This window comes from Lagenorhynchus albirostris, chromosome 3 (genome assembly GCF_949774975.1).
Source record: "Lagenorhynchus albirostris chromosome 3, mLagAlb1.1, whole genome shotgun sequence".
Lineage (NCBI taxonomy): Eukaryota > Metazoa > Chordata > Mammalia > Artiodactyla > Delphinidae > Lagenorhynchus > Lagenorhynchus albirostris.
Genome location: NC_083097.1, coordinates 101,099,697 through 101,124,657, shown reverse-complemented (window position 1 = coordinate 101,124,657; position 24,961 = coordinate 101,099,697). Strand labels below are relative to the sequence as shown.

General features: G+C 40.8%; 1 protein-coding gene across 3 annotated transcripts in view; it reads right to left on the bottom strand.

Annotated features, from left to right (window-relative positions):
* Positions 1-24,961, bottom strand: part of SNX24 (sorting nexin 24) — a 162,832-nt gene that overhangs the window by 54,381 nt on the left and 83,490 nt on the right. For 2 of the 3 annotated variants that reach the window (XM_060146217.1, XM_060146218.1), the window contains exons 2-3: positions 23,324-23,407; positions 8,732-8,836 (exon numbers count right to left, since the gene is read on the bottom strand). In XM_060146217.1, the coding sequence (XP_060002200.1) occupies positions 8,732-8,836; positions 23,324-23,407 (189 nt within the window). The remainder of the gene's footprint in view (positions 1-8,731; positions 8,837-23,323; positions 23,408-24,961) is intronic. The other variant, XM_060146219.1, reaches the window with a different exon arrangement.

Below are 24,961 nucleotides of genomic sequence, written 5' to 3'. Positions count from 1 at the left end.
GCAGTGGTTGAGAGTCCACCTGCTGATTCAGGGGACACGAGTTCGTGCCCCGGTCTGGGAGGATCCCACATGCCGCGGAGCAGCTGGGCCCGTGAGCCATGGCCGCTGAGCCTGCGCGTCCGGAGCCTGTGCTCCGCAACGGGAGAGGCCACAACAGTGAGAGGCCCGCGTACCGTGAAAAAACAAAACAAAACAAAAAAACCTGAAAGCTGGTTCTTTGAGAACATAAACAAAATTGATAAACCCTTAGAAAAAAGGGAGAGGACACAAATAAATAAAATTAGAAATGAAAAAGGAGAAATCACAACTGACACCACAGAAATACAAAGAATTATAAGAAACTATTAAAAACAACTATATGCCAATAAAATGGACAACCATGAAGAAAGGGACAAATTCTTGGAAAGGTACAATTTTCTAAGACTGAACCAAGAAGAATTAGAAAATATAAACAGACCTATCCCAAGTAATGAAACTGAAACCAGAATTAAATATCTTCCAACAAACAAAAGTCCAGGACCAGATGGCTTCACAGGTGAATTCTATCAAATATTTAGAGAAAAGCTAACACCTATCCTTCTCAAGCTCTTCCAAAAAATAGCAGAGGGAGGAAGACTCCCAAATTCATTCCACGAAGGCACCATCACCCTGAAACCAAAACCAGAAAAAGGTATCACAAAAAAAGAAAATTATAGACCGATATCTCGGATGAACATAGATGCAAAAACCCTCAACAAAATACTAGCAAACAGATTCCAGAAACACATTAAAAGGATCATACACCATGATCAAGTGGGATTAATCCCAGGGATGCGAGGATTCTCCAATATAGGCAAATCAATCAATGTGACACACAATATTAACAAATTAAGGAATAAAAACCATATGATCATCTCAATAGATACAGAAAAAGCTTTAGACAAAATTCAACACCCATTTATGATAAATTCTCTCCAGAAAATGGGCATAGAGGGAACCTACCTCAACATAATAAAGACCATATATGACAAACCCACAGCAAACATCATACTCAATGGTGAAAAACTGAAAGCATTTCCACTAAGATCAGGAACAAGACAAGACACTCTCATCACTCTTTTTCAACATAGTTTTGGAAGTCCTAGCCATGGCAATCAGAGATGAAAAAGAAATAAAAGGAATACAAATTGGAAAAGAAGAAGTAAAACTGTCACTGTTTGCAGATGACATGATACTATACACAGAAAATCCTAAAGATGCTACCATGAAACTACTAGAACTAATCAATGAATTTGGTAAGGTTTGCAGGATACAAAATTGATGCATAGAAATCTGTGGCATTCCTATACACTAACAATGAAAAATCAGAAAGAGAAATTAAGGAACCAATCCCATTTACCATCACAACAAAAAGAATAAAATACTAGGAATAAACCTACCTAAGGAGGCGAAAGACTTGTACTCAGAAAACTATAAAACACTGATGAAAGAAATCAAAGATGACATAAACAGATGGAGAAATATACCATGTTCTTGGATTGGAAGAATCAATATTGTGAAACTGATTATACTACCCAAAGCAATCTACAGATTCAATGCAATCCTTATCAAACTACCAATGGCATTCTTCACAGAATTAGAACAAAAAATTTTACAATTCGTATGGAAACACAAAAGACCCCGAAGAGCCAAAGCAATTCTTGAGAAAGAAAAATGGAGCTGGAAGAATCAGGCTCCCTGACTTCAAACTATACTACAAAGCTACAGTAATCAAGACAGTATGGTACTGGCAGGAAAACAGAAATATATATCAATGGTACAGGATAGAAAGCCCAGACATAAACGCATGCACATATGGTCACCTAATTTATGACAAAGGAGGCAAGAACATATGATGGAGAAAACACAGCCTCTTCAATAAGTGGTGCTGGGAAAACTGGACAGCTACATGTAAAAGAATGAAATTAGTACACTACCTAACAGCATACGTAAAAATAAACTCCAAGTGGATTAAAGACCTAAATGTAAGACCAGACACTATAAAATGCTTAGAGGAAAAGATAGGAAAATACTCTTTGACATAAACCACAGCAAGATCTTTTTTGACCCACCTCTTAAGAGTAATGAAAATAAAAACAAAAATAAACAAATGGGACCTAATGAAACTTAAAAGCTTTTGCACAGCAAAGGAAACCATAAGCAAGATGAAAAGACAACCCTCAGCATGGGCAAAAATATTTGCAAATGAAACAACGGATAAAGGATTAATCTCCAAAATATATAAACAGCTCATGGAGCTCAATATAAAAAAAACAAACAACCCAATTAAAAAATGGGCGGAAGACCTAAATGGACATTTCACCAAAGAAGACATACAGATGGCCAAGAGGCACATGAAAAGATGCTCAACATCACTGATTATTAGAGAAATGCAAGTCAAAACTACAATGAGGTATTATTACCTCACACTGGTCAGAATGGCCATCATCAAAAAATCTAGAAACAATAAATGGTGGAAAGGGTGTGGTGAAAAGGGAACCCTCCTGCACTGTTGGTGGGAATGTAAATTGATACAACCACTGTGGATAACAGTATGGAGGTTCCTTAAAAAGTAAAAATAGAACTACCATATGACCCAGCAATCCCACTACTGGGCATATACCTTGAGAAAACCACAATTCAAAAAGACACATGCACCACAATGTTCATTGCAGCACTATTTACAATAGCCAGGACATGGAAGCAACCTAAATGTCCATCGACAGATAAATGGATAAAGAAGATGTGGCACGTATATACAATGGAATATTACTCAGCCATAAAAATAAACGAAATTGAGTTATTTGTAATGAGGTGGATGGACCTAGAGACTGTCATACAGAATAAAGTAAGTCAGAAAGAGAAAAGCAAATACCGTATGCTAATGCATATATATGGAATCTTAAAAAAAAATGGTACTGATGAACCTAGTGGCAGGGCAGGAATAAAGACATAGATATAGAGAATGGACTTGAGGACACAGGGAGGGGGGAAGGGTAAGCTGGGATGAAGTGAGAGAGTGGCATGGACATATATTCACTACCAAATGTAAAATAGATAGCTAGTGGGAAGCAACAGCATAGCACAGGGAGATCAGCTCGGTGCTTTATGACCAGCTAGAAGGGTGGGATAGGGAGGGTGGGAGGGAGGCTCAAGAGGGAGGGAATGTGGGGATGTATGTATGCATATGGCTGATTCACTTTGTTGTACAACAGAAACTAACACAGTATTGCAAAGCAATTATACTCCAATAAAGATCTATTAAAAACAAAAACAAAACATGGATGTTTGAACTAAGCCCAACTATATCAGTTATCATAAAAACATGTGGCAATTTTTAATATACCTTTCTTCTTATAGATTAAGCAGCCAAGTTATGATGTAAGAGATTTGCTTCAAAAACTTCATCTGATTTTATACAGTTCATTGTACTCAAGAATTCAAGAATACACATATTGCAAGCACACATGGTCAATTTTAACAGATGCTTCATGCACTACTGGAGAAGTTAAAAATACAATACTGTTTAATCCAGTGCAGACTTCTAACCAAACGGAACATTATACTGCATAGTATAATTTAAATAATGAACGAGGGGCAGGCTAGTCAGGTCAATAGGGTCTTCTGAAGACAGCACTCTGCATCTACTGTCTAACAAAACAGCTTACTCCAGCTGTGGCAATGTTTTCTTTGAATGAACCTTTTTTTAGGGATTAATATTAGCTTCGATTATCTTTAGTCATGAGTTGCTATGAGCTATTTCTGTTCAGCTCCCAAAACTCACTGTGCATTTAATTATTTTTCACTCCTTATGAAAAGGATGAAAACATAACTGTTTTTCCTAAGTTAGTGACATAAGATGTGGGTCCCTTTCTCAGAAAGATAAATTTCACATTCTTTCAACAAACAGCACAAGTGATGTACACAAAATTTCCGTGAAGAATCTTTGTCTAAAAATTGTAAGAGCTTGCCATTTAAAGCTACTACTGAAGAATGGCAAGGGACCTGACCATTAAACCAGCCTCAAATAAATAAATGAAGCCACAGCTAAACCTCAACCTTGCTGACCATTTGTTTTTTCTTTCTGTAAGATTGTGGGCTTCATCTCTGATGTACTGAAATGTTGCCAGGTTATGTCTGGCATCAGAGGGTTTCTTCATTCGTTGTGCTCTGTCCTTGTGGAATCTTGTCTGTGTAAAGTCCCATATCCTCCAGTTTGGGGAAATTTTCAAGTGATTTTTCTTTTGATTATTCTCTTCCCTACTTTTGCATTTTCCCCTCTTCTTTCTCTCTGGGCCTCCAGAATGAAAGAGGACATTAGACTTGAATTGGTCTTCTGTGTCTCTTGTCTTCTGTTGCAACTTTTGTCTCTGTACTCTACGGAACAGTTTCCCAACTAGAGAGAGCAACTCCCAAATGTTTTCAATTGGAGAAAACAACCAATTCTAAGAATTCTCATGTGCTCTCCGATTGTTCCTTTTTCATAGTATCCTAGTGTCATCTTTTGGATGTAATACCTTTGAGAAGTTCTCTAGATATATTACATCAATTTGTAAGATATATGTTGTGTTCTGAATTATCTCCTTCCTGAAGAGTCAGTGCTTTCATTCATCTTGGTCTTTTTCTTCAATGCCTGGTGATCCCTGGTTATCAGATCTCACTGCGGAAAGCAGCTTCGGTGGGCTTCCTCTGCTAGTAGGCCAGTAGGAGCGCTCGTCACAGGCTTCCTTCTGAGTGTGGGAAAGACGTGGTGGGCTTTTCCTTGAGGTAAGGGGATGGGGAGGGGGTTGCCAACTTGGGGGCCCTAATATCCACATCAGAAGCTTTAGCTTTCCTCAGCCATTCTGTTTAGTATTTTGTTGTATTGCTTTATTTTCAAGAAAATAGTCTTACAAATTTTTGGTGTGGTCATAAACATCAGTATGTATTCTGTACAGAATAAGTGGTCTGAGCACCCGTCCCATGTGTACACCTTGAATGACCCACGTGTGGTCAGTTTCACTGCTCACCTCGGCCTCGGCCTCACCTGCCAGCTCTAGGTCCAGAAGCTCCGTCTCCAGCACAGCTGTGGGCGGGCCATCTCCCGCACCCACCGCAGCTCTCGTGGCTGAGCTTGGGCCCTGCTTTTTGCTTTGTTGCATCTATTCACATGCTCCCAGAACATTCCATCTTCCAGGAAACTGTTAAAATGTTTTCTTCCTTTGATGAGGCCCTCTTTTCCTTGCCCATCCACCACCTAACTGTTGGAGTTTATTCCTTTTTAAGTGTTTTTTATTAAAATGACTTCTTTTTTTTAATAAATTTATTTATTTTATTAATTTATTTTTGGCTGTGTCGGGTCTTTGTTGCTGTGCACGAGCTTTCTCTAGTTGTGGTGAGCGGGGGCTACTCTTCGTTGCGGCACGCGGGCTCCTCATTACGGTGGCTTCTCTTGTTGTGGAGCATGGGCTCTAGGCACGTGGGCTCAGTAGTTGTGGCTCCTGGGCTCTAGAGTGCAGGCTTCAGTAGTTGTGACTCACGGGCTTAGCTGCTCCGCAGCATGTGGGATCCTCCCGGACCAGGGCTCGAACCCGTGTCCCCTGCATTGGCAGGTGGATTCTTAATCACTGCACCACCAGGGAAGCCCCTCCTTTTTAAGTTTTTATACTTTTGTTTCAGTGGGGTCTCAGGAAAGGTGGAAAGTCACTTCAAACCAGGAGATAAAACTATTATAATAAACCATGTCTGATGGTCAAATCAGTTTGGGAAAACCAAATTAATTTATTCTTAATATTTTTGTTTCTATGCAGATGACTTAACACAGAAAACAGATGTATACTCACAATTTTCAAAGGATTCTAAATATTCAAATCAAAGATTTAAAAAAAATCTATTGATCAAGGAAGTTGGGGATAGCCAATTAAATTGTGATGGTTTATGATTATATTTTCCTTTACTTTTATTATTATATCCTTAAGAAAAACTCTACCTCAAGGCTGAAAGTTTTCTCCTGATTTAAAAAATCTACAATGCATAACAAAAAGAGCCTATACTGGGAGTTAAGAAACTAAAATTCCAGTCCCATCTCTTTAACTAATATACTTAGGAAGTGAGGCAAATTTCTTAATTTCACCAGACTTGTTTCTCCAACTCTAAAATAAAAGAGCGGTGTGGGCTAACTTAGAAAATGTGTGTTGAATCCATCCATGGTCTAGAGTGTACTAGTTGCTTCTTGAACAAAAGAAAGAGTTTTCTCTGGCCCTTCCAAGAGCTAATCTGCCTGTTTTATGGGTGGTAAACTGAGACCACCTCTGGTCATGAACTGGTCATGATCATGAACTTAATTGAAGGGCAGGAGACAAGCTGGACTAGATAAGGTCTAAGTTCCCTGTGAGCTTAAGATGCTATGGCTTGAGGGTATTAATACTTTCTTAGGTTTACGGGCCTGAACAGGGCCATCCTATGTACCTCAAGCTGAGATGGATTCGCTGCACGATAGTGCCTGCTGAGGAGTGCTAGTGGCACTTAAACTCAGGGGTTCAGACTGGGGCTGAGGGTGAGTGGGATTCTAACTGGAGTTACAAAGGTGAGTAGAAGGAACAGTGATAACTGTCTTACTTCCAAAGAGACTTAAACACCAAACGCTATCAAGAAATGACACCTAAGCCAGGGTTTTCATTTCACTGGCGGTCGATCAAGCATCCACACTCATCTTTGTAACTTCCATTTGGCTCGCAGGGCATGCAAATAGAATCAGGGGGAAGAGGGGGAAGAGGGGGAAGAGGGGGAAGAGGGGGAAGAGGGGGAAGAGGGGGAAGAGGGGGAAGAGGGGGAAGAGGGAGAAGAGAAAAAGTGCCCCTGAACTCCTTCAGGACTTAACTGACAACAAACTGAATATTAAACGCACAAGAGCAAACAAGCCCTCTCAGTCCTTCAACCACATCGTTCAAGCTCTGTTTCTGAGAATAGAAAATTCTAAGCTCAATTTGAGTGTCACTGTAAACTCCTCTCTATGCCAGATGATTTTAACCACATATTTATATCCAAAGTACAAACAACTTAAAATGTTTACACTGAGTAGTAATGGGAGTCATGTGTCAAATACAATGGTAGGAAAAAGAGCAAAGCTTTCTTCAGAACTAAAGCTTGAAGATATACAATATCTGTGGAAAATCTGGCTTACAAATTAGAATGCATTGTTTACCTATTCCATTTAATTATAGAGAACGTGCATTTTTACCCTTTGCATACAACATCTAATGTCTCGTTTTTTGGTTTGGTTTTGCTCTGCAGTGCAGCCCGAGGCTCTGGAAGTCTCATAGCTCCATATACAGAGTCTCAAGGCACATGGCCACACAGTTTCCTGTCATTTGTGGCCTCCACTTCCTTTAATCTCTCACTGCCAGGGAGAGGCAGTGAAGGATCCATCCACCACGTCCCAAAGCAGAAGAACAAAGGCAGTGAAGAGAGCCCTCCTCTGTGGTTCAGAGGGCCTCCACGTGTCAGCTTTCCTATTTGAATACTGTAAAGACCAAGAAAACTGCAGGAGACCAGGGATGGACTCTTGGCATCTTTCTACTGGGACAGAGTCCTGTGAACTGATCGCTAAGTACAAGCCTGTGGTGACACCTTCTCCTCAGCTTCTAGTTACTAGTCATTCAGGCAAGACCAACCAGAAAAGCTCTGTAGAGGACATAGCATATGGCTTCACACAGTCCACAGTTGCCCGCCCAAATAAAATCCACCAAGGGTTAATGCTTAAGGGGGTGATGAAGATAGCAATGGATGAACACAGTCATGGCTGCCGACTTCTTTGATGCAACATGTCTTAGATAGATCATCGCGGTAAACTCAGAACTCCGAGGTGATGTCCAGCTCTTCATTCTTTGAGAGCCAAGATTCCCCACCCCTTCCCTCCTGACCATGCTCACCTCAGGCAGTCTCATGCGTCAGCCCCTCAAGTGGACTCATGTGTCCTGGTGAACACAAGGCTCCCACAGCCCCCCAACCCTTCTCTCAGCACTTGCCTCACGCAGTACTCTTTGGATTAATGATGACTACACTGAATATTCACCTGAGGCCACTAGCCCTTTTTGTTTAAAACTCAGAGAAGCTGACACCACCTCACGCTTTCCTTTTGCTTTTTCTGTCACTTGGCAGACAGACTGCTTTGTCTTATCTTACTTTTAGGTAGTTCTGTTTGCTCCTCTTAGCTACAGAAAAGAGCATCCTCTGCATTCTTTTAAAAACATACATTTTAATTTTCAAAGAAGTTGGTACTTCAACAGAAGTAAGTTTTATATACTCATTCTCAATTTGATTCCATAGGTGTACTAGCCAGGCCCACTGAAAATGCAGTTTCTCTCATTATCTCCCCAACACCCAACACCTAAAGGCTGGGAATGCTATGAAGAAGCAGCAAATCTTGGAGGGGAAAACAAAAAACAGAAAGTAATTTGTAGGGCTGAACAAAAACACGAACAGACCCCTCTGAATCGCTTTTTACTTTTATACTAATTTTTCACTTCCCGAATCCATATAACCAATTTTAAATAGAACTTAACTAAAGCTAAAAGAACCAACCAACAACATATTTATAATTTTAAACTTTCTTGTCACTCAGAATGTTTGGTTGCTTGATATATTCTGTATCTTACCCATAAATTCTGAGAAAAAAATATTGAGATATATGACTCCTTAAGCTACATTAATTGAGGATCTAAACACATCTTACCTGTAAATACGTTTCCAAACCTTGTCGTCGTTGTTCCAAGACTTTTGGGACCCAGTTCCGAACATGTTTGGAAGGGATTTCTGGAGTTTTAATACATTTCTTAAGCTATAAAGACAGAAAAAAAATATAGAAAATGTGTTTTAATTAAAACAACATTATTTGAGGGAAAAGCCAATAAAAGGAAGTGAACCACTGCTATCTCCAATAAAAAGATAGAGGAAAATATATATACACTGAGATTTCATCAAAAATTCTTTCTTTAGCTGTCCTAAATGTTCAGGTTTCAGGACAAGAGTTCTGTGTTTTGGTAGTTGTTGTTATTGTTATACATCATCTGGCATTTCAGATGGGAATTATTTTTCCTGAAGAATTAAGAGTTCAGTAAATGAACTATAAAGGAAGTATAGAAGTTTATAATTTCCAAAAACAATTAATACAACAAAATTTTAGTTGGAAGAAGTACTTTTCTTTTTTTTTATAAATTTATTTATTTATTTATTTTTGGCTACGTTGAGTCTCTTGTTGCTGGGCTTGGGCTTTCTCTTGTTGCAGCGAGTGGGGGCTACTCTCTGTTGTGGTGCCTGGGCTTCTCATTGCAGTGGCTTCCCTTGTTGCAGAGCACGGGCTCTAGGCGCGCAGGCTTCAGTAGTTGTGGCACGCAGGCTGTAGAGTGCAGGCTCAGTAGTTTTGTCACATGGGCTTAGTTGGGCATGTGGGATCTTCCCGGACCAGGGCTCAAACCCACGTCCCCTGCACTGGCAGGTGGATCCTCAACCACTGCGCCACCAGGGAAGCCCGAAGAAGTACTTTTCTGATGAAAAGTCTTTCTACATATTTTTCACATAAAAAAGGAAAACAGAATGCAATTGTTTATAACTATCATCCCTGGAAATGCCATATGAACTAGACCACATCATATGGAGAGTTTCTTAAAAGTTCTATTAAAAAAAAGTTCTAAAAAGAAAAGACTGATCCTTCCAAAATTCCTAAGCATTAGGTCTAAATTTTGTTCATGAAAACTGAGTGACGGTTCTCAGCTAAGCCTTTCTGGGCAGCAGTCTTAAGGGACTATATAGATAAAGGAAAATTCTATCGGACGTTGAGTTAGAGCTGCCTGTCACAGGTGCATCCTATCACATCCGCATCCTAAATCTGTGAATATTACCTTACAGGGCCAAGTACTTTATATATCTGATTAAATTAAGTGTCTTACAATGGAGAGATTACCATAGATTATCCAGGTGGGCTCAATGTAATCGTAAGGATCCTGATTTATCGGGAGGGAGGCACGAGGACCAGGGTCAGGGAGAGACTGGAAGATGCTACATGACTGGCTTAGGTGATGGAGGAAGGGTCATGAGCCCCGCTGACCTATGGAAGCCAGAAAAGGGAAAGGAATGGATTGTCTCCTCTAGCCCATTGATACCTTAACTTTAGCCCAGTGAAACTCAATTTGGATTTCTGACCTTGAGAGGTATAAGATAATAAATTTCTGTTGTTTTAAGCCACTAAGTTTATGCTAACTTGTTACAGTGGCAACACAGACGAAGCTAACACACTGCCTCTAAAATGGAAAGACTTTTAATGCTCTGAGTAAAAAGTTGGAAAACTCAACTGAGACTGCTCCTTTACTACACATGCAAAGAAATGGCATAATGACCTCTAAGAAAATGCACACAGCTAAACCCCAGCACCTAAAACTGTAATAAAAAAAGTTCTCATACATAAGCATATCTTCATTAACCATGTAAGCTGAAATTTGTTGTACACTATGAAAAAGGGGTCTTTGTGCATTTCAAAGATGAGCACTTGTCTCAAGACATTAGGCTAAGCCCATGCTTGCCTTCTCCCTCCATACCTGAAGCGCCACTAACAGAACACTGTAAAAGTATTAGCTGCAAGCCCAAATCTATCCTCCTTGTCTTCCTCACCAAACTCCTCAATTATTGGAAACAATACTGCATTCAGCTAAATTCAGCTTAAAAAGCTAAATTTCCCACACCCCCTTGCAGAGAGTGGAGGTCAAAGGTAATCAGAAATCACTGAGAAAAGCGTTCCATGAAATCTCTTTGAAAGTGGAACAGACTCAGCTAGCTGGTACCTTCTATACTACTCCCCTTTCACCCCTTCCTGCCTAGAATGTGACTATGATGGCTGGAGCTGCTGTGACCGTTTGCCACCATGAGGAAACTCTTAGGATGGAAGACAGGTGTCCAGATGAGCAAGCAGAGAAAAGGACTTGGTGCCTGCACACTGCCTGGAGCTGCCACAACACCCCAGACTGCCCGCCTCCAGACTTGCTTTTTAAGGGGGAAAAAATAGCCCCCTCCCTCTTTTTTTAAGGTTACTGGTATTTGGACTTCCTGTTTCATATACCTGAATTCAGTCCTGGTAGATATTAGAAAAAGAAAAAGGCCAAAGGGAATAGGCCTCAGAACAACACAGAGAACAGGGCAGGGAGGAAGGGGCAATTACCAAGCAAGAGATGAACAGCTTTCTAAAAAGACGGAAAGCAGAAGCATGATCTAAAGAAAACACTGGAGCAGAGGAAGCCCCAGCCCAGACCTCCTCAGGAAGGGACTACAGAGGGTCTGGACATCAATCTTCTCAGCAGCCTGAGAGGCTCTGTGCTCAGGACGGGCATAAGAGGAGGAGGGAATGGGAAGAGGGATCAGTCTGTGCCCCAGCCTGTGCCAAAGACCACAGAGATGACTAGCAGCCCAGTGTCATCCCTAAGCACGCACACCCTCCCCCAGTAAAAAAGGGTCAGTGCTCCTAAAGAAACTGAATGAAGTGTTTGGGTTGAAGAAGGGTATTTGCCATTCTAGTCATTCTGGTTTTCATGGGGTCCCCAGCCTAATATCTGCCTCTCTACCCTCATTCCCTATAATGAAGCCCTTAAGTTGACACACCCTACAGAGGTACTAGACTTATGTACCCAAAGCAGAGGGACCAGTGACAAATACCCAGAATAACTGGATGGGCAATCAAAGATCACTTTCATAGGAAAGCCAGCACTATGAAAGAGAAAGGACAAGAAAAACAAATGGAACAACTAATCCCAAAGGAAACAGAGAAATCAAATAACAGAAGAGATCTTTAATATCCGCAGGGAGATTTGAGAAGATATTGCTTCTATAAAACAAGAACAGGTTTTTAAAAAACCCAAGAACAGGTTGCTATGAAAAAGAAACCATCAGAGAAGAAGAAAGAGATGACAGAAATTAAAAAAACATGACAGAGAAATAAGTTAAAAGAGGTAGAATATAAAATGATGGAAGTCTCTCAAAGTGTAGAATAAACAAAATGAGAGAAAGGGTAGGTGAAAAGATAAAACACATATCAGATTAATCTAGGAGATTTAATATGAAAGTAATAAGCCTTTCATAAAGAAGACATTTTCAAAGAAAAGCAATTTTTATAGGACCTAATATATGTCTTCAGATTAAGGACCTATTGAGTACCAGCATAATGTATAAAAAAGGATCCACATTTACTGACATTTATCAGTTGAGATTTCAGAATATTGAGGACAGAGAGAAGACAGAGGGAAAAACATTAGTTGGCAAACAAAGGAAGCAGAACTGTATTGGCAACTGACTTGTCACCAGCAACAATGGATGCTAGAAGATCAATGCTCCAAAGATACAATTTGACATGGATTTTTATAACCAGAATCTCATCAATTAAGTGTGAGAGAAAGTTTACCTCCCGTGCCTTCTTTTACCCAAATTTGAGGATGTAATTCCGGAAAACTGAGAAATTAAACCAACGAAGAGGAAAAATAGGATCAGGACTCAGCTCTTCCCCATCAGCATGGGGAAGGGAAACCCAAGGGCAGCTGAGCACAGCAGGCCTAGAGAATTATTAGTCTAGGTTAAAACAAAAACCTCCAGGAAGAAGGTGGATTCCATGTAGCAGAGAGTATGGAGAAGATGGATACATTTAGGATTTGTTAAAGTACATTATTCTTTTGTCTATCAGAAAAAATAAGTTCTAGGGTAAACAAAGAGCCCCTGAGGAAGGTCACGGAACAGAAGACACCAAGCTCCTCCTATGTGTTAGGGACACTCCTGCCTTCATGGGGCTGGCATACCGGGAAATGGACAAAAAAAACAATAAACATGTTAATAAAACAGGGTGAGGGCAGAGAGTAACAGACGGGGGTGTGCGCTGGGGGGCAGCTGGGGAAATGACTGTGTGAGGTGAGAATGTCTCAGGAACCACCTGAATCATGCTGGGAGGGAGCCAGGGTTAGGAGCTGGAGAAGGGCCACTGCAGCAGAGGCAGCAATGGAAAGGGAGGGCCGAGCCTGGTGTTCCAAACTCAGCAAGGAGGAGACGGTTCAGAGAGGTGCAGCATCAGACACTGTAGGGCCTTGCAGGCCGCAGAGGGAATTTGCTTATCATTTTACATGGGAAGCAAACTGAATGTCTTAAGCAAGGGAATGATCTGATAAAATTTTTACTTCAAAGAGCTCGTGCTAGATTCTATGAACAAGATGGACTGTAAGGGGGTGGAATCAAAGCAGGGAGACCAGTCAGCAGCTCCTGTAGGAGTCCAGGCAAAAGACGACGGTGACGTGGACTATGGTCGTGGCAGTGGAGGTGGGGAGAAGCAGAAGGCTGCAGAGCAGGTGAAAAGTGGAGGTGGTAGAATGACCCCAAGACTTTGACTGTTTCAGGTCTTTGAACTCAGCTGGCAGCGCCCTGTTTGTGAAAGGTAGGTAGAATGCCAGGTTTAGACTAGGTGGCAGAGAACATTATTTATCTCCCCAAATCCACCGTCCTTCTCTTCTGTAGAACAGAACTCCTAATTTTGAGCTAAGTACATGATTGCCCAGAATAAAGAACACATCTCCCAATCTCCCTGGAAGCTATGTGTGGCTGTATGACTGAATTCTGGACAAAGGCAAGTAAACAGACATGTCTGTGCAACTTTCAGGAAGTGTTCTTAAAGGGAAGGACTGTTCCTTCTTTCCTTTCCTCCTTCCTGCCAGCTGACTTGCCCATGTAACGGCTAGACCTGGAGCAGTCACCTTCCACCATGAGATGGAAGCCTTGTGTTGAGAAGAGGGAAACCACAAGAGGAAAGCCTGGGTCCCTGAGGCCCATGAAACTGCCACACCGGCCTTAGATATTTATGTGAGAGAGAAATAAAGGTGTATCTCACTGTTAAGGTCACCATTATTTTAGTTCTAGCGTCACCTGCAGCAAAATCGAACACCACAGTGGGGATATGGCTGATACTGCAAGCTGCCTATCCAATATTCACTCCCTTCTTCTTCTTGTAAAATAAAACAAAACAAAACAAGCAAAAAAACACCAGTGTCATTCAGAGGGCCAAAATGCTAAGCAAAAAAATCTTGATTTCCCAGCTTCCTTTATAATATGACAGAGTTGTTAATGAAATGCAGTTTAAGTCCACTGGGTTGGGCTCCTGTTTTCCTGAAAAAGAGAAACTGGCTCTTCTTTCTGCCAGAAATGTGGAAACAATGCCTGGAGGGACAGCAGCTATGTTGTAACCAGAGGGTGAAAGTCACATGCTAACGTAAAGATGGTGAAGTGGAAAGATAAAAGGAGCCTGGAACATAGATATTACAGAATCGATACATCAACTTGGACTGCCTGCTTTTAGTTTTCTCGTAAATGTGAGAATTAGTTTTATTTTTTATTTTTTGCGGTACGCGGGCCTCTCACTTGTTGTGGCCTCTCCTGTTGTGGAACACAGGCTCCGGACGCACAGGCTCAGCGGCCATGGCTCATATGCCCAGCCACTCCACGGCATGTGGGATCTTCCTGGACCGGGGCACGAACCCCTGTCCCCTGCATCAGCAGGCGGACTCTCAACCACTGTGCCACCAGGGAAGCCGCAATGTGAGAGTTATTAACCTCTCACTTGTTTAAGGGACCTAGTCAAGTTTCTATTATATCCAACCAAAGATAATCCTGACACAGAGGAATCAATTGTTCCGTTTTGGTGATTTCAAGTCAGAGATGCCCAACAGGCAACCAAGTGGAGATAATTTGCAGGCAGTTGTATATGAGTCTGTAGACTGGGAGTGAGAATATCTAAGTGGTATTGAGAGCTACGGAACTAGACGCCACGACATTGGGAGTTCGGTACAGATGGAGGAAAAGGTCTGTGAGGGGCATAATCCTGAGAAGCTCTCAAGATGCTGCCTCGTGGTGCACATGCCTATAAAATTCCTTCCCTTGGGTCTGGATAGGACCTGTGAATGTGGTGAGATAGTCACTCCTTTGATTGGGTTACATTACACAACGAGACAGGCAATCCCTTGATCAGGTCCCACTTTATGAAACCCAGTCCCAGCGGACTGCTGGCTTTGAAGAAGTGAGCTGTGTGTTATGACAAAGCCACATGGCTAGGACCTGAGGGTGGCCTCGAGGAGGGGAGAACCACCTCTGGCTAACCGTCACCAAGAAAACAGTGGACCTCAGTCCTATGACTGCAAGGAACTGAATTCTACCCAAATGAGGACATGACAACGTGAAGAGGACCCCGAGCCTCAGATGAGATCACAGTCTTGGCAACACCTGACTTCAGCCCGATGAGACTCTGAGCAGAGAAGCCAGCTAACCTGTGCCCTGACTCCTGACCCACGGGGACACTGAAATAACACATTTGTGTGGTTAAAGCTGCTATATTTGTGGCAATCTGTTACCCTGCAGGAGAAAACTAATACAAAGTCCACAGCCTGAGACATCCAACTCTGAGGGGCGGGGAAGAGAGGCAGGGCAAACAGTGAGGAGGCGGTGAAATGGTAAGTTGAGTCAGGGAAGTGTTTCTAGAAGGGGCATGATCAGACTGTGCACAGCGATCCTGCAAAGTCAAAGACACTGGGTATAGAAGAGCGGGAAGCGGGAAGGCAGAGGCTCCTCTTCCCAGGAATTATACTGAGAGAGGAGAGCAAGGGGGTGAACATGGGAGGGAAGCATGGGGTCAAAGGTGCGTTCTATTTCGTTCAATGGGAAATACTATAATATATTAATTAATTGATGAGACTGATTCAGTATTGGGGGAGGGGAGAGAGAGAGAGAGGAGTAATTTATGATTATCTGTAAGGGAATAAATACATATCTCATCTCCACACTATATGAGGTATTTCTCAAACAAGAACAAAGCCAGAAAATGCTAATTACTTGGAGGTAAAAGGCTTATTAAGTTTCACTTTAAACAAAAAGAAACTTCTTTAACACTACTGAACCACAACATTTCTTACATTTCAGAATAGAAAATCAACTCCATTATCTGTGCTTCTCTCCTTCTTATAAAAATTCTTGAAGATACAGTACTGAAAAGATTTTTCCTTTTTATTTATTTCAGGAGTACTGAGGAAGCCGATCATCATAGCTGCTGGGCTCGGTGACAGCGTTTGTAGGTGAGTAATGAAGGGCTCTAGATGAGGAGAGACAGACCCAAGACAGTATGTGTCCAGGAGGGCTCAGCTGCTTACAAGATAAATACCCCTCTGCCACTCCATCCGATGATTAACTGCGTCCAGGCTGCGTCCAGCCAAACGGCCTTTCTGATCCCCACAGATAGTGACCAGATTCCACGATACCACAAACACAATCCCCTCTGCCTGGCATGACCACTCCCTTCCCTTCTCATACTGTTAGAGGAGCTGACACAGAACTTACTCCGTAAAGACCTGCTGCATATACGTTGGTGATAGCAACCATATTCCACCGAAAGGAACAGAAATACTTTTCCCAAGCACGTGAATAAAAAGATGAAAAAGGGAAGAAAGGTTAAGGAAAGACGTGGGGGACGCTTGGGGGAGCATTCAATCTTTTATTCCATGTTGTCACCCTACCTCCTCAGGGTTCCCTTTAGAGACACTTCACGAGGTGCTGTACCCCTGGTTTAGCCCCATACAGCAGTTTTTTGGTTTTTCTGAAATGTGGACTTCATTAAATTAAATATGAGAATGCAATAGTCTACTCAGGCCAAAAGTAGGCAGTCACAAGAACTCATTCATTTAGGAATGAACCAGCACCATATTTCCCTGAAACTTTTGTGAATAAAAGGCTGGGCTGGAACTGACAGCTGGGAAGGCAATGCAGACTGGGCTCAGCAGTCTGCCATGCAGGGAAGGCTTTCCTCTCCACACCAGGGACTGGGGCCTCGGGACGGACGCTGCTTTCCAGGACCCCCACTGACGGTGCAAGTTACCTGGTTGTAGCGGGGCGCAGCCTGTGGTGCAGGGCAGGGGGTCACAGAGAAAGCTCTTACCCTGTCACAGCCTGGGCCTGAGCCGTGAGGAGAGCACCCTATAACTTTAATTTTTTTTGAAAATACCCTGCTGAGAGTGACCAGAGAAGAACAGGGTGGGGGTCTGTTCTGGTTTCAGTATGGTGGTGGTGTTTTCCCACCCTGTACTGGCAGAGCTACGAAACAGGGGCAAGTGTAACCTGGGGTTAGACTCACAGTGAACTAAACTCCCACAGTAGAAACTGTTCTTGCTGACCAAAGCATTCCTCCAGCAATTCATAAAAATGCATAATATTCTCCAAATATCCCATTTGCCAAATACTTATTTAACGCCTAATAAGTGCCCAACACTAACAGACAGTGAGGAAGGTACAAAAATAAGACATGGTCCCTACTTTATTTATTTATTTCCTTCTAGTTTTATTGAGATATAAGTGACATACAGCACTGCATAAGTTTAAGGTGTGCAGCATAACGATTTTACTTACATACATCATGAAACGATTGCCGCAGTAAGTTTAATGAATATCCATTGTCTCGTCTATAGATACAAAATTAAAGAAAAAGAAAAAAATCTTTTTCCTTGTGATGAGAACTCTTAGGATTTACTCTCTTAACTTTCATATATAATGTACGGCAGTGTTGATTATATTTATCATGTTGTACATTATATCCCTAGTACTTATTTATCTTATAACTGTAAGTTTGTGTCTTTTAACTGCCTTTATTCAATTCCACCTCCCTCTATCCCCCCCCCCGACTCTGGTAACCACAAATTTGATCTCTTTTTCTATGAGTTTGTTTGTTTTTGAAGTGTAATTGACCTACAACACTATGTTAGTTCCTGGCAGTGACTTGATATTTCTATACAATACAAAATGATCACCAGGATAAGTCTAGTTAAGGACATCGTCCCTAGTTTTTTAAAATATATCTTCTAGTTAGACAAAGCTTAGGGATAACTGAGTTTTAATTATCTCAGACGTTTTAAATTTAAGTAGAAACCTCCTAAATGGAAAAGGAGTTCCAAGAACAAAGAGATGAAGGAATAAAAGAAACTCACTTGAAAGAAGAACCTGAAACGTTTTAGTTTTGTTTGAATAGATGAGAACACAGAGGGAAGGACATTCAGCATGGCAAAGACAGAGAGGCAGTGATTTTCATATACTGGGGTGACAGGGAAGACTGGCTTGGCTGCCACTAACTTTTTCTTGGGAGAAGCAGTGAGAAACTAAGGCTGGCCAGTAAAGGGGTTTGTGGTAGACAAAATCATGGTCCTCCCAAAGATGTCAACATCGTCAGCCTTGGAACCTGTGAACGCATTGCCTTACAGGTGTGATTAAATCAAGTATCTTGAAATGGGAAGATTATCCTGGATTATCCAGGTAGGCCCGATGTAATCTCAAGGGGGAGGCAGAGGTGACCAAGTCAGAGAGAGGAGATGTGATGACAGGAGATGTGACGTTGGAAATAGAAGTTGGAGTGATGTGGTTGCTGGCTCTGAAGACAAAAGAAGGTGATGAGCCAAGAAAGGTGGCAGCCTCTAGAAGCTGGAAAAGGCAAGGAAACTGATTCTCTCCTAAAGCCCCCCAGAAGGAACATAGTCCTGCCGACACGTTTAAAGTAAGATTACAAATGTGTGTTGTCTTAAGCCACTAAGTCTGTGATGATTTGTTACAACAGTAATAGAAAACTAATGCACAGTTTAAGACTATTGGTCTCAAAAGTCAATGTCCATGATTTGGTAGATAACACAGACACATTTCAAGGTTTTTGACCAATAAAATGAAGATGAAAATAGTGCTCTAGGAAAATTGCCTGCAGCGGAGGATGAATAAGAAGACAAGGATGAGAAACAGTTAAAGAAATACTTACATAAAGTAGCAAGACTCTAGATTGAGATGGTAGGAGTACAAAATGAAAAATTAAATGGTGCTTATTACAGAAGTTTGGAAGAATGAATCAACAGGACTTGCTCACACCCTGGAAGTGAAAGATAAGAGAAAGGTAGGAAAGACTTCCAAGGTCTCACACCTTGTGGCTTCAGTGTGTGATGCAGGGGGAGGTAGGGAGGGTTGTGTCTAAGAGATGCCTTTAAAAATATAACGACACAAATAGGAATTCTCAAACTTCAACAGGCATTAAGATCACCTGGGATGCTGATTTAACAGGCAGATTACTGGGCTCTATCACAAAGATTCTGATTCAGCATGCCTGGTGGTGCCCAGGAATCTGCAATTTAATAAATACTGTTCGGCTTCAGGTCACCCAAAGTTCACACTTCAAAAAGTACCAATCTAGAAAAACTAAAAGAAAGTGAAATCGAATACTTCCAGAGCTCTGGAAGAAAAACTAATCTTACACATAGTCTGAAAGGGTGAAACTGACATATTAGAGACCATAAAAAGGTAAAACTTTTACAAATTAAAATAAATATCATAGCCAAAATTTAAAAAGTCCATGGTGAAAAACAGTTTCATCAAGCGGCTAGTATTTTATTAATAGGCCATGCAAACTAATGATCAAAAACAGAGACCCTAGCAGAAAAATGGGACAGCACATAAAGAGAATTCCAAATAGAGGGGCTACAATCATAAGCTTAAGAAATACCAATGAAAACAGCAAAAAGGCAACATATATCGCTTGCTAAATACATATCATTGGGGGGGGTAATATGCAAAGCTGGTGAGATACTTTCATGCTTGCTGGTTGCATTACAAATCTGCTATAACCATTTTGGAAAAAAGTAATTTGGTAATATATAACTGGAGCTGTAAAAATATCTATACTCTTTAACAGAGAATGCTTCTTTTGTAATCTAGGTTAAAGGAAACAGTCTTGAAAATGGAAAAAAAAAGTTATATGTAATGAAGGCTATCAATCATTAGAAGTTGACCATGCAATGCACACGATTTCGTTTAGTCTGGAAAACAGTCTTGTGAAGTTAGCACATTCACTGTTCCCATATTAAAACGGGGGAACCGGAGGCACAGAAAGATCACTCAACTTGCTCCACGGACTTAAGAGGTAAAGGCAGGCTCAGGAACATTCTGCTGCCAGAGCTTCCACACTTAACTTCTACACCATAATTATCACCATGAAGGAACCCCACTAGCACAGCGGCATTTGTTCCATTAAAAAATGCAAGAGGGCTTCCCTGGCGGCGCAGTGGTTGAGAGTCCGCCTGCCGATGCAGGGGACGCGGGTTTGTGTCCCGGTCCGGGAGGATCCCACATGCCGCGGAGCGGCTGGGCTCGTGAGCCATGGCCGCTGAGCCTGCGCGTCCGGAGCTTGTGCTCCGCAACGGGAGAGGCCACAACAGTGAGAGGCCCACGTAACGCAAAAAAAAAAAAAAAAAGCAAGAAAAGAAGGAAAACAGCAATTGTATTAGCATAGCAGAAATATATGTTGGTAACAAGGAGTTATTTCTCCTGTCCCCAAACTTTCTGCAAGATTTAGCTTTATAATCTAAAAAACTAAACTTACTTGAGGGGACAAAAATAAAGCATATAGAAAAAAAAAAAAAACCTCTTGAATTTTTCCAAAAATTAGAAAGGAATCCTAAGAAAAGTGTAGAGGATGAGAATATTGTTTTCATACTTTAATATCAAAAATTATAAAAGTTTGGGAGAAGTAGTAATCATTAAGAACTTCAAACAACCAGATGAACTGTCAAATGGGTAATGGTTTTAGTTTCTGCCTCAAAATGAGCCTGACAACAAGCCAGGAGGCATTTTTGTGTGTTTGTGGTGTATGGAGATGAGCCATGCAACTACTATTCTAAAGGTACAAAGCACTCATTAATAGTTCCTATATGATTTTAGAATTAACTTGGGGACATTGACTAAAAACTTTAACAAGTGTAATGTAAAGTGTAAGGGAAAACAGGACACTGACAACAGAGCAAATGGCATCCACTGCAGAAATAACTGAATATTCAAAAAAATTAAACAGGAATAGATTTAACTTGAATTTAAAGGGAAGGTATTTCATGTAAAAACAGAACATTCAAAGCACATCACAAAATTCAAATATGGAAACTAGGGTACCAAAATTCTAATAAAAGGATAAAGTTGTACAAGGTGGCAGCAGTAATCGCTAAAGCTTGTATATTCTGATTAATTTTTTTGCCCATTTCAATCCTCCTTAACACACAACTTTACAGTCAAGATTACAGATTTATGTTTATTTTTACACCCTGCCATTATTTGTACTTAACTGTCTTTTATAATAAGTTACCTTTTCATCAAATCTAATACAATTATCAAATGGGACAAATAAAGGGGACTTCTAGCAGCCCCTTTCTGCTCTATAACACACAAGATTTAGTGTCTGCCAACTAAAACTCTGCCCCACAATGTTATTTTTTTCTCTAAGTCCCTGTAAGGATGTTTTAATGAGGCTGCCAAAAACATGCAAAATTGAGAGGTCTGAGAATTTCTACTCTCTTAATTCTAATAGACTTGATGATATAATTTTAAGAATAGCTAAAATTATTAACAGAATTGCAGAAGTTGAGAGAAGAGTCCTAGAAAATCTAGAAATCTTTTTTGACGGTGAGAATCTAAGAACTGCCTGTAATCACTGGGGAAAGGGTCCTCTTCTGCAGAAGAAAATAAATCGTACTAGAAAAGAGAGCAGAGTGAGTCACCCTCCACTCGTAAGAAGCATGGGCAGCCTCTTGCTCAGGGCGGGCCTAATTGGCAGTCACCCAGCTGTGCCTCGTGTGGAGTTGGTCCCCAAGTATCTGGTGGGGACAGCTGGGCTGTGTCGGGGTAATGGAGACCTGGCAGGTTAGGAAGGAGGCTTGCATGTGACAGGCTGCCTGGTCCAGACTCCGGTATCAGGGGCTGGGGAGGGGAGGAGTTCTGGTTTTAATCCCATTGTACAGACTTATTTCATGAGGTACCCAGCAGAAATCTCTCTAGAATCTGTTTCCTCGATAAACAAGTGAACAAAGCCAGAAATTCTTGAGAAGGACGTTAGACCCAGACCCCATGTTTGTTTCTCTTTGAGGCCCCGGGTTGAGGGGTAGGGCTTTTGTAAAGTCAGCCGGCAACACCCAGCCTAAATCTGTATTTCACCTGTGTTGCTTCTTTTGGAAGTAAACCTGGATGTAACACAATGTTAACTGAAAAATTCAAGGTAAATTATCCCTTGCCATCCTAATGGAAAAGTGTACAGATAACTGACAGCTCCTCTTCAAAAGAAAACAGAGGGATAGAGGCTCACTCACTTCTCAATGTAACCTGTGAAAGTTTTTACTCAATACTCTATTCTCCTGACTACCAAAAAGTAAGAAATTTTAATTTTAGCTACAGAGCTTTTAATACAGAGTAAGCACACTATCACATCATTTATGCACTGACATTTTCCAGAAAATTTAAGCGGTCCTTAAGGAAGTTAAAAGAATAGATTCTTTCTGAACATACTTACTCAGTATCTTTCCACTAACTTCTTACCTAACAAAGTAACAAAAGTGAAGAAACTGAACCATGCCATACATTTTATATATGTGTGTGTATAAATATATATATTCATATATAGGAAGTATATATATATATATACACACACACAGATATGAATATATATGTATACAAAAGAAAAAATGGTAAAACTGCATTAACTCATATGTGGTGATTTTCTAGGCAATTTCATGAGGTATTTCTAGTTATTAAGGTAATTTCATCACCTCAATACTAATTTATAACCTTCAAAACATTAAATTTTGGTAGAAAATAAAAAGTATTCCCTCTTCTATTCTTTACTGACCATGTCTCCCAAAACTCAGCTATTCCTTTTGCCTTCTTGTTTCTTTTATCAAAGGCTTTTAATGAAAGGGATCTGAGAACTGAAACACCAGGCTTGTAGAGCGGCCTTTATAATTCAAAAGCTATGATCCCCCTTTACGTGATCCCCAAACAGTCCTTGAATACATGTGACATGTATGTTTTTTTCCATGTATATGTAAGTATAAGTTGATTTTAATAAATTTCTTCCTGTAAAATGTTCATTTCTTTTTTTTTTTCCTTTGTGTAAAACACATTAAGTGTATTTTATGGATAAAATAGGGTCTGGGTCTTATTCTTTCTGAGCCTACAATACCCAGCACAGTATAATATAAACAGCTTGCTGTCACACATCTATTTATGCAAAAGATCTTAACAGAAAACCCACCTACTCAGAAAGCACACCTTGAAAGGACGGAACAATTTATTTTAAATGGAAATTTACTTCGTGATAAAAGAAGTCAACCTGTTCCAAGAACTATTAAAGCTCTTAGGAACCACAGAAAGCAGGCTTAGTGTTACACCATCTGCCTTATAGAGAAAAGGGGCGGGGGGGCGAAGTTACCTTTTTGTGCAGGGCATGAAATTCGCTGTACCTTTTTTCAACAAAATGTTTTCTTCCATTCATTAGCACTTCTATCTTAAACACCTAAGAAAAAAATAAAAAAGATTAATTCCACCAGTTCCAAACCCTCAATTGTCTGATGTGGTAAGTTTGTGACCATGATATATTTCATCCCTTTAATTACAGTAGCTGATCTCCCAAAACCCAGAAGGCTCAGGAGACCCTGGCCCAACAGCACTGATTAATGAGCCCTGGAGCCAAATGCTCACTAACAAACGGCAGTATCCCCACAAACGTGTCTAAAAACAGTGGCAACTTAAATGCCTTAAAATGCTCCTTAACTTTTTAATCAGAGAACACTTCTCTCCTAAAATTACTTCACCAAATGCATATGACGGCATTGAAATACAAGTGCGATGCCACAGCGACAGTCTGGCAAAAATCGCAGGCCCACAGCATTGCGTTATGGGTATTTCAATGCGGGTAGTGCTGTGTCATCTCTAAGACAATAATGCAAACAGTAGTGCCTTTTAGGTTAATTTCTTCCTAACCTGCATATTCATCTCGCCTCAGCTGGCTAATTCTGCTGTTTGCAAAACAGGGAAAATGTAGTAAAGGTTCATTTTCCCTGCGTGATACGAGTGACAGCTTGTGCTCCCACCTCCAGGAGGTTGAAAGGCCAGATGAAAAGGCTCTCTGGGTGCACTAATTAGTAGGCACTAACATGACACTTTCTTGATTCTTAGGTCAGTGGGTCAAGACGGGGAACAAGGGATGAGGAATATTATGAAATGCTCATGAGAACACGATGTTAAAGTGGGTGGGGGAAGGCTGCTTGACAGGAGCTGAAGAGAAGGTGCTCTGTTATTTCCTAGAGTTTGTCTTTGACTCCTGCTTTGCTGAGAGAGAGTTTGTCATCACCAAGATGAAGCGGAATTGTTCCATGACTTAGTAAGCCTGGGTTCCCATTTCAATTGCCCTTCTGAAGAAAACGAAACTAAAGTTGAGGTCATGTGACACTGAAGAGTGTTAAAAGCAGGCTTACTTTAGCCCTAAAAAGAGCTACTTAAAGTTAGAATATGAGATATGCGGTCACACACCTTCATTATGAAAATAGATCTCTATGGCTCTATATTTCTGCCTTATATGTAAATGTCACTTTTTTGGAAAGCCAGAAACTATATCATCAAACATAAAATGTGTTCATATTTTTGCACTTCTTCCAATTAGAAACAAAATCTTCTGTTCCACGACTCAGTTTAAGAAACCTGCTTTTATTAAAGTGGTAAATTTCTATCAATTTGATCAACTGTTTTTTTCCCCCAAGAAATCCCCCTAAAAAATACTTTGGTGAATTAGTGAAAATATTTTCTTCTAAAAACATATGCATATGCTTCAAACTCTCGGATATACGTACATTATTTTTTAGAAAAAAATTTTGTTTACTAGTTCACTAAAGAAAATTATTCTTCTGCAAAGACCATTCAAAGCCAGGAATACAATGAGGAAAGCACCCTGAGAAACACCAACAAAAGAAACAGCTTCAACTTGGGGGCTTGTTTAATAGCATACAGAGCCCCCTTTTTAGTGTCAGGTCCCAGATTTAAATCAGGACAATGTGGGAGCAATGAAAGTAGT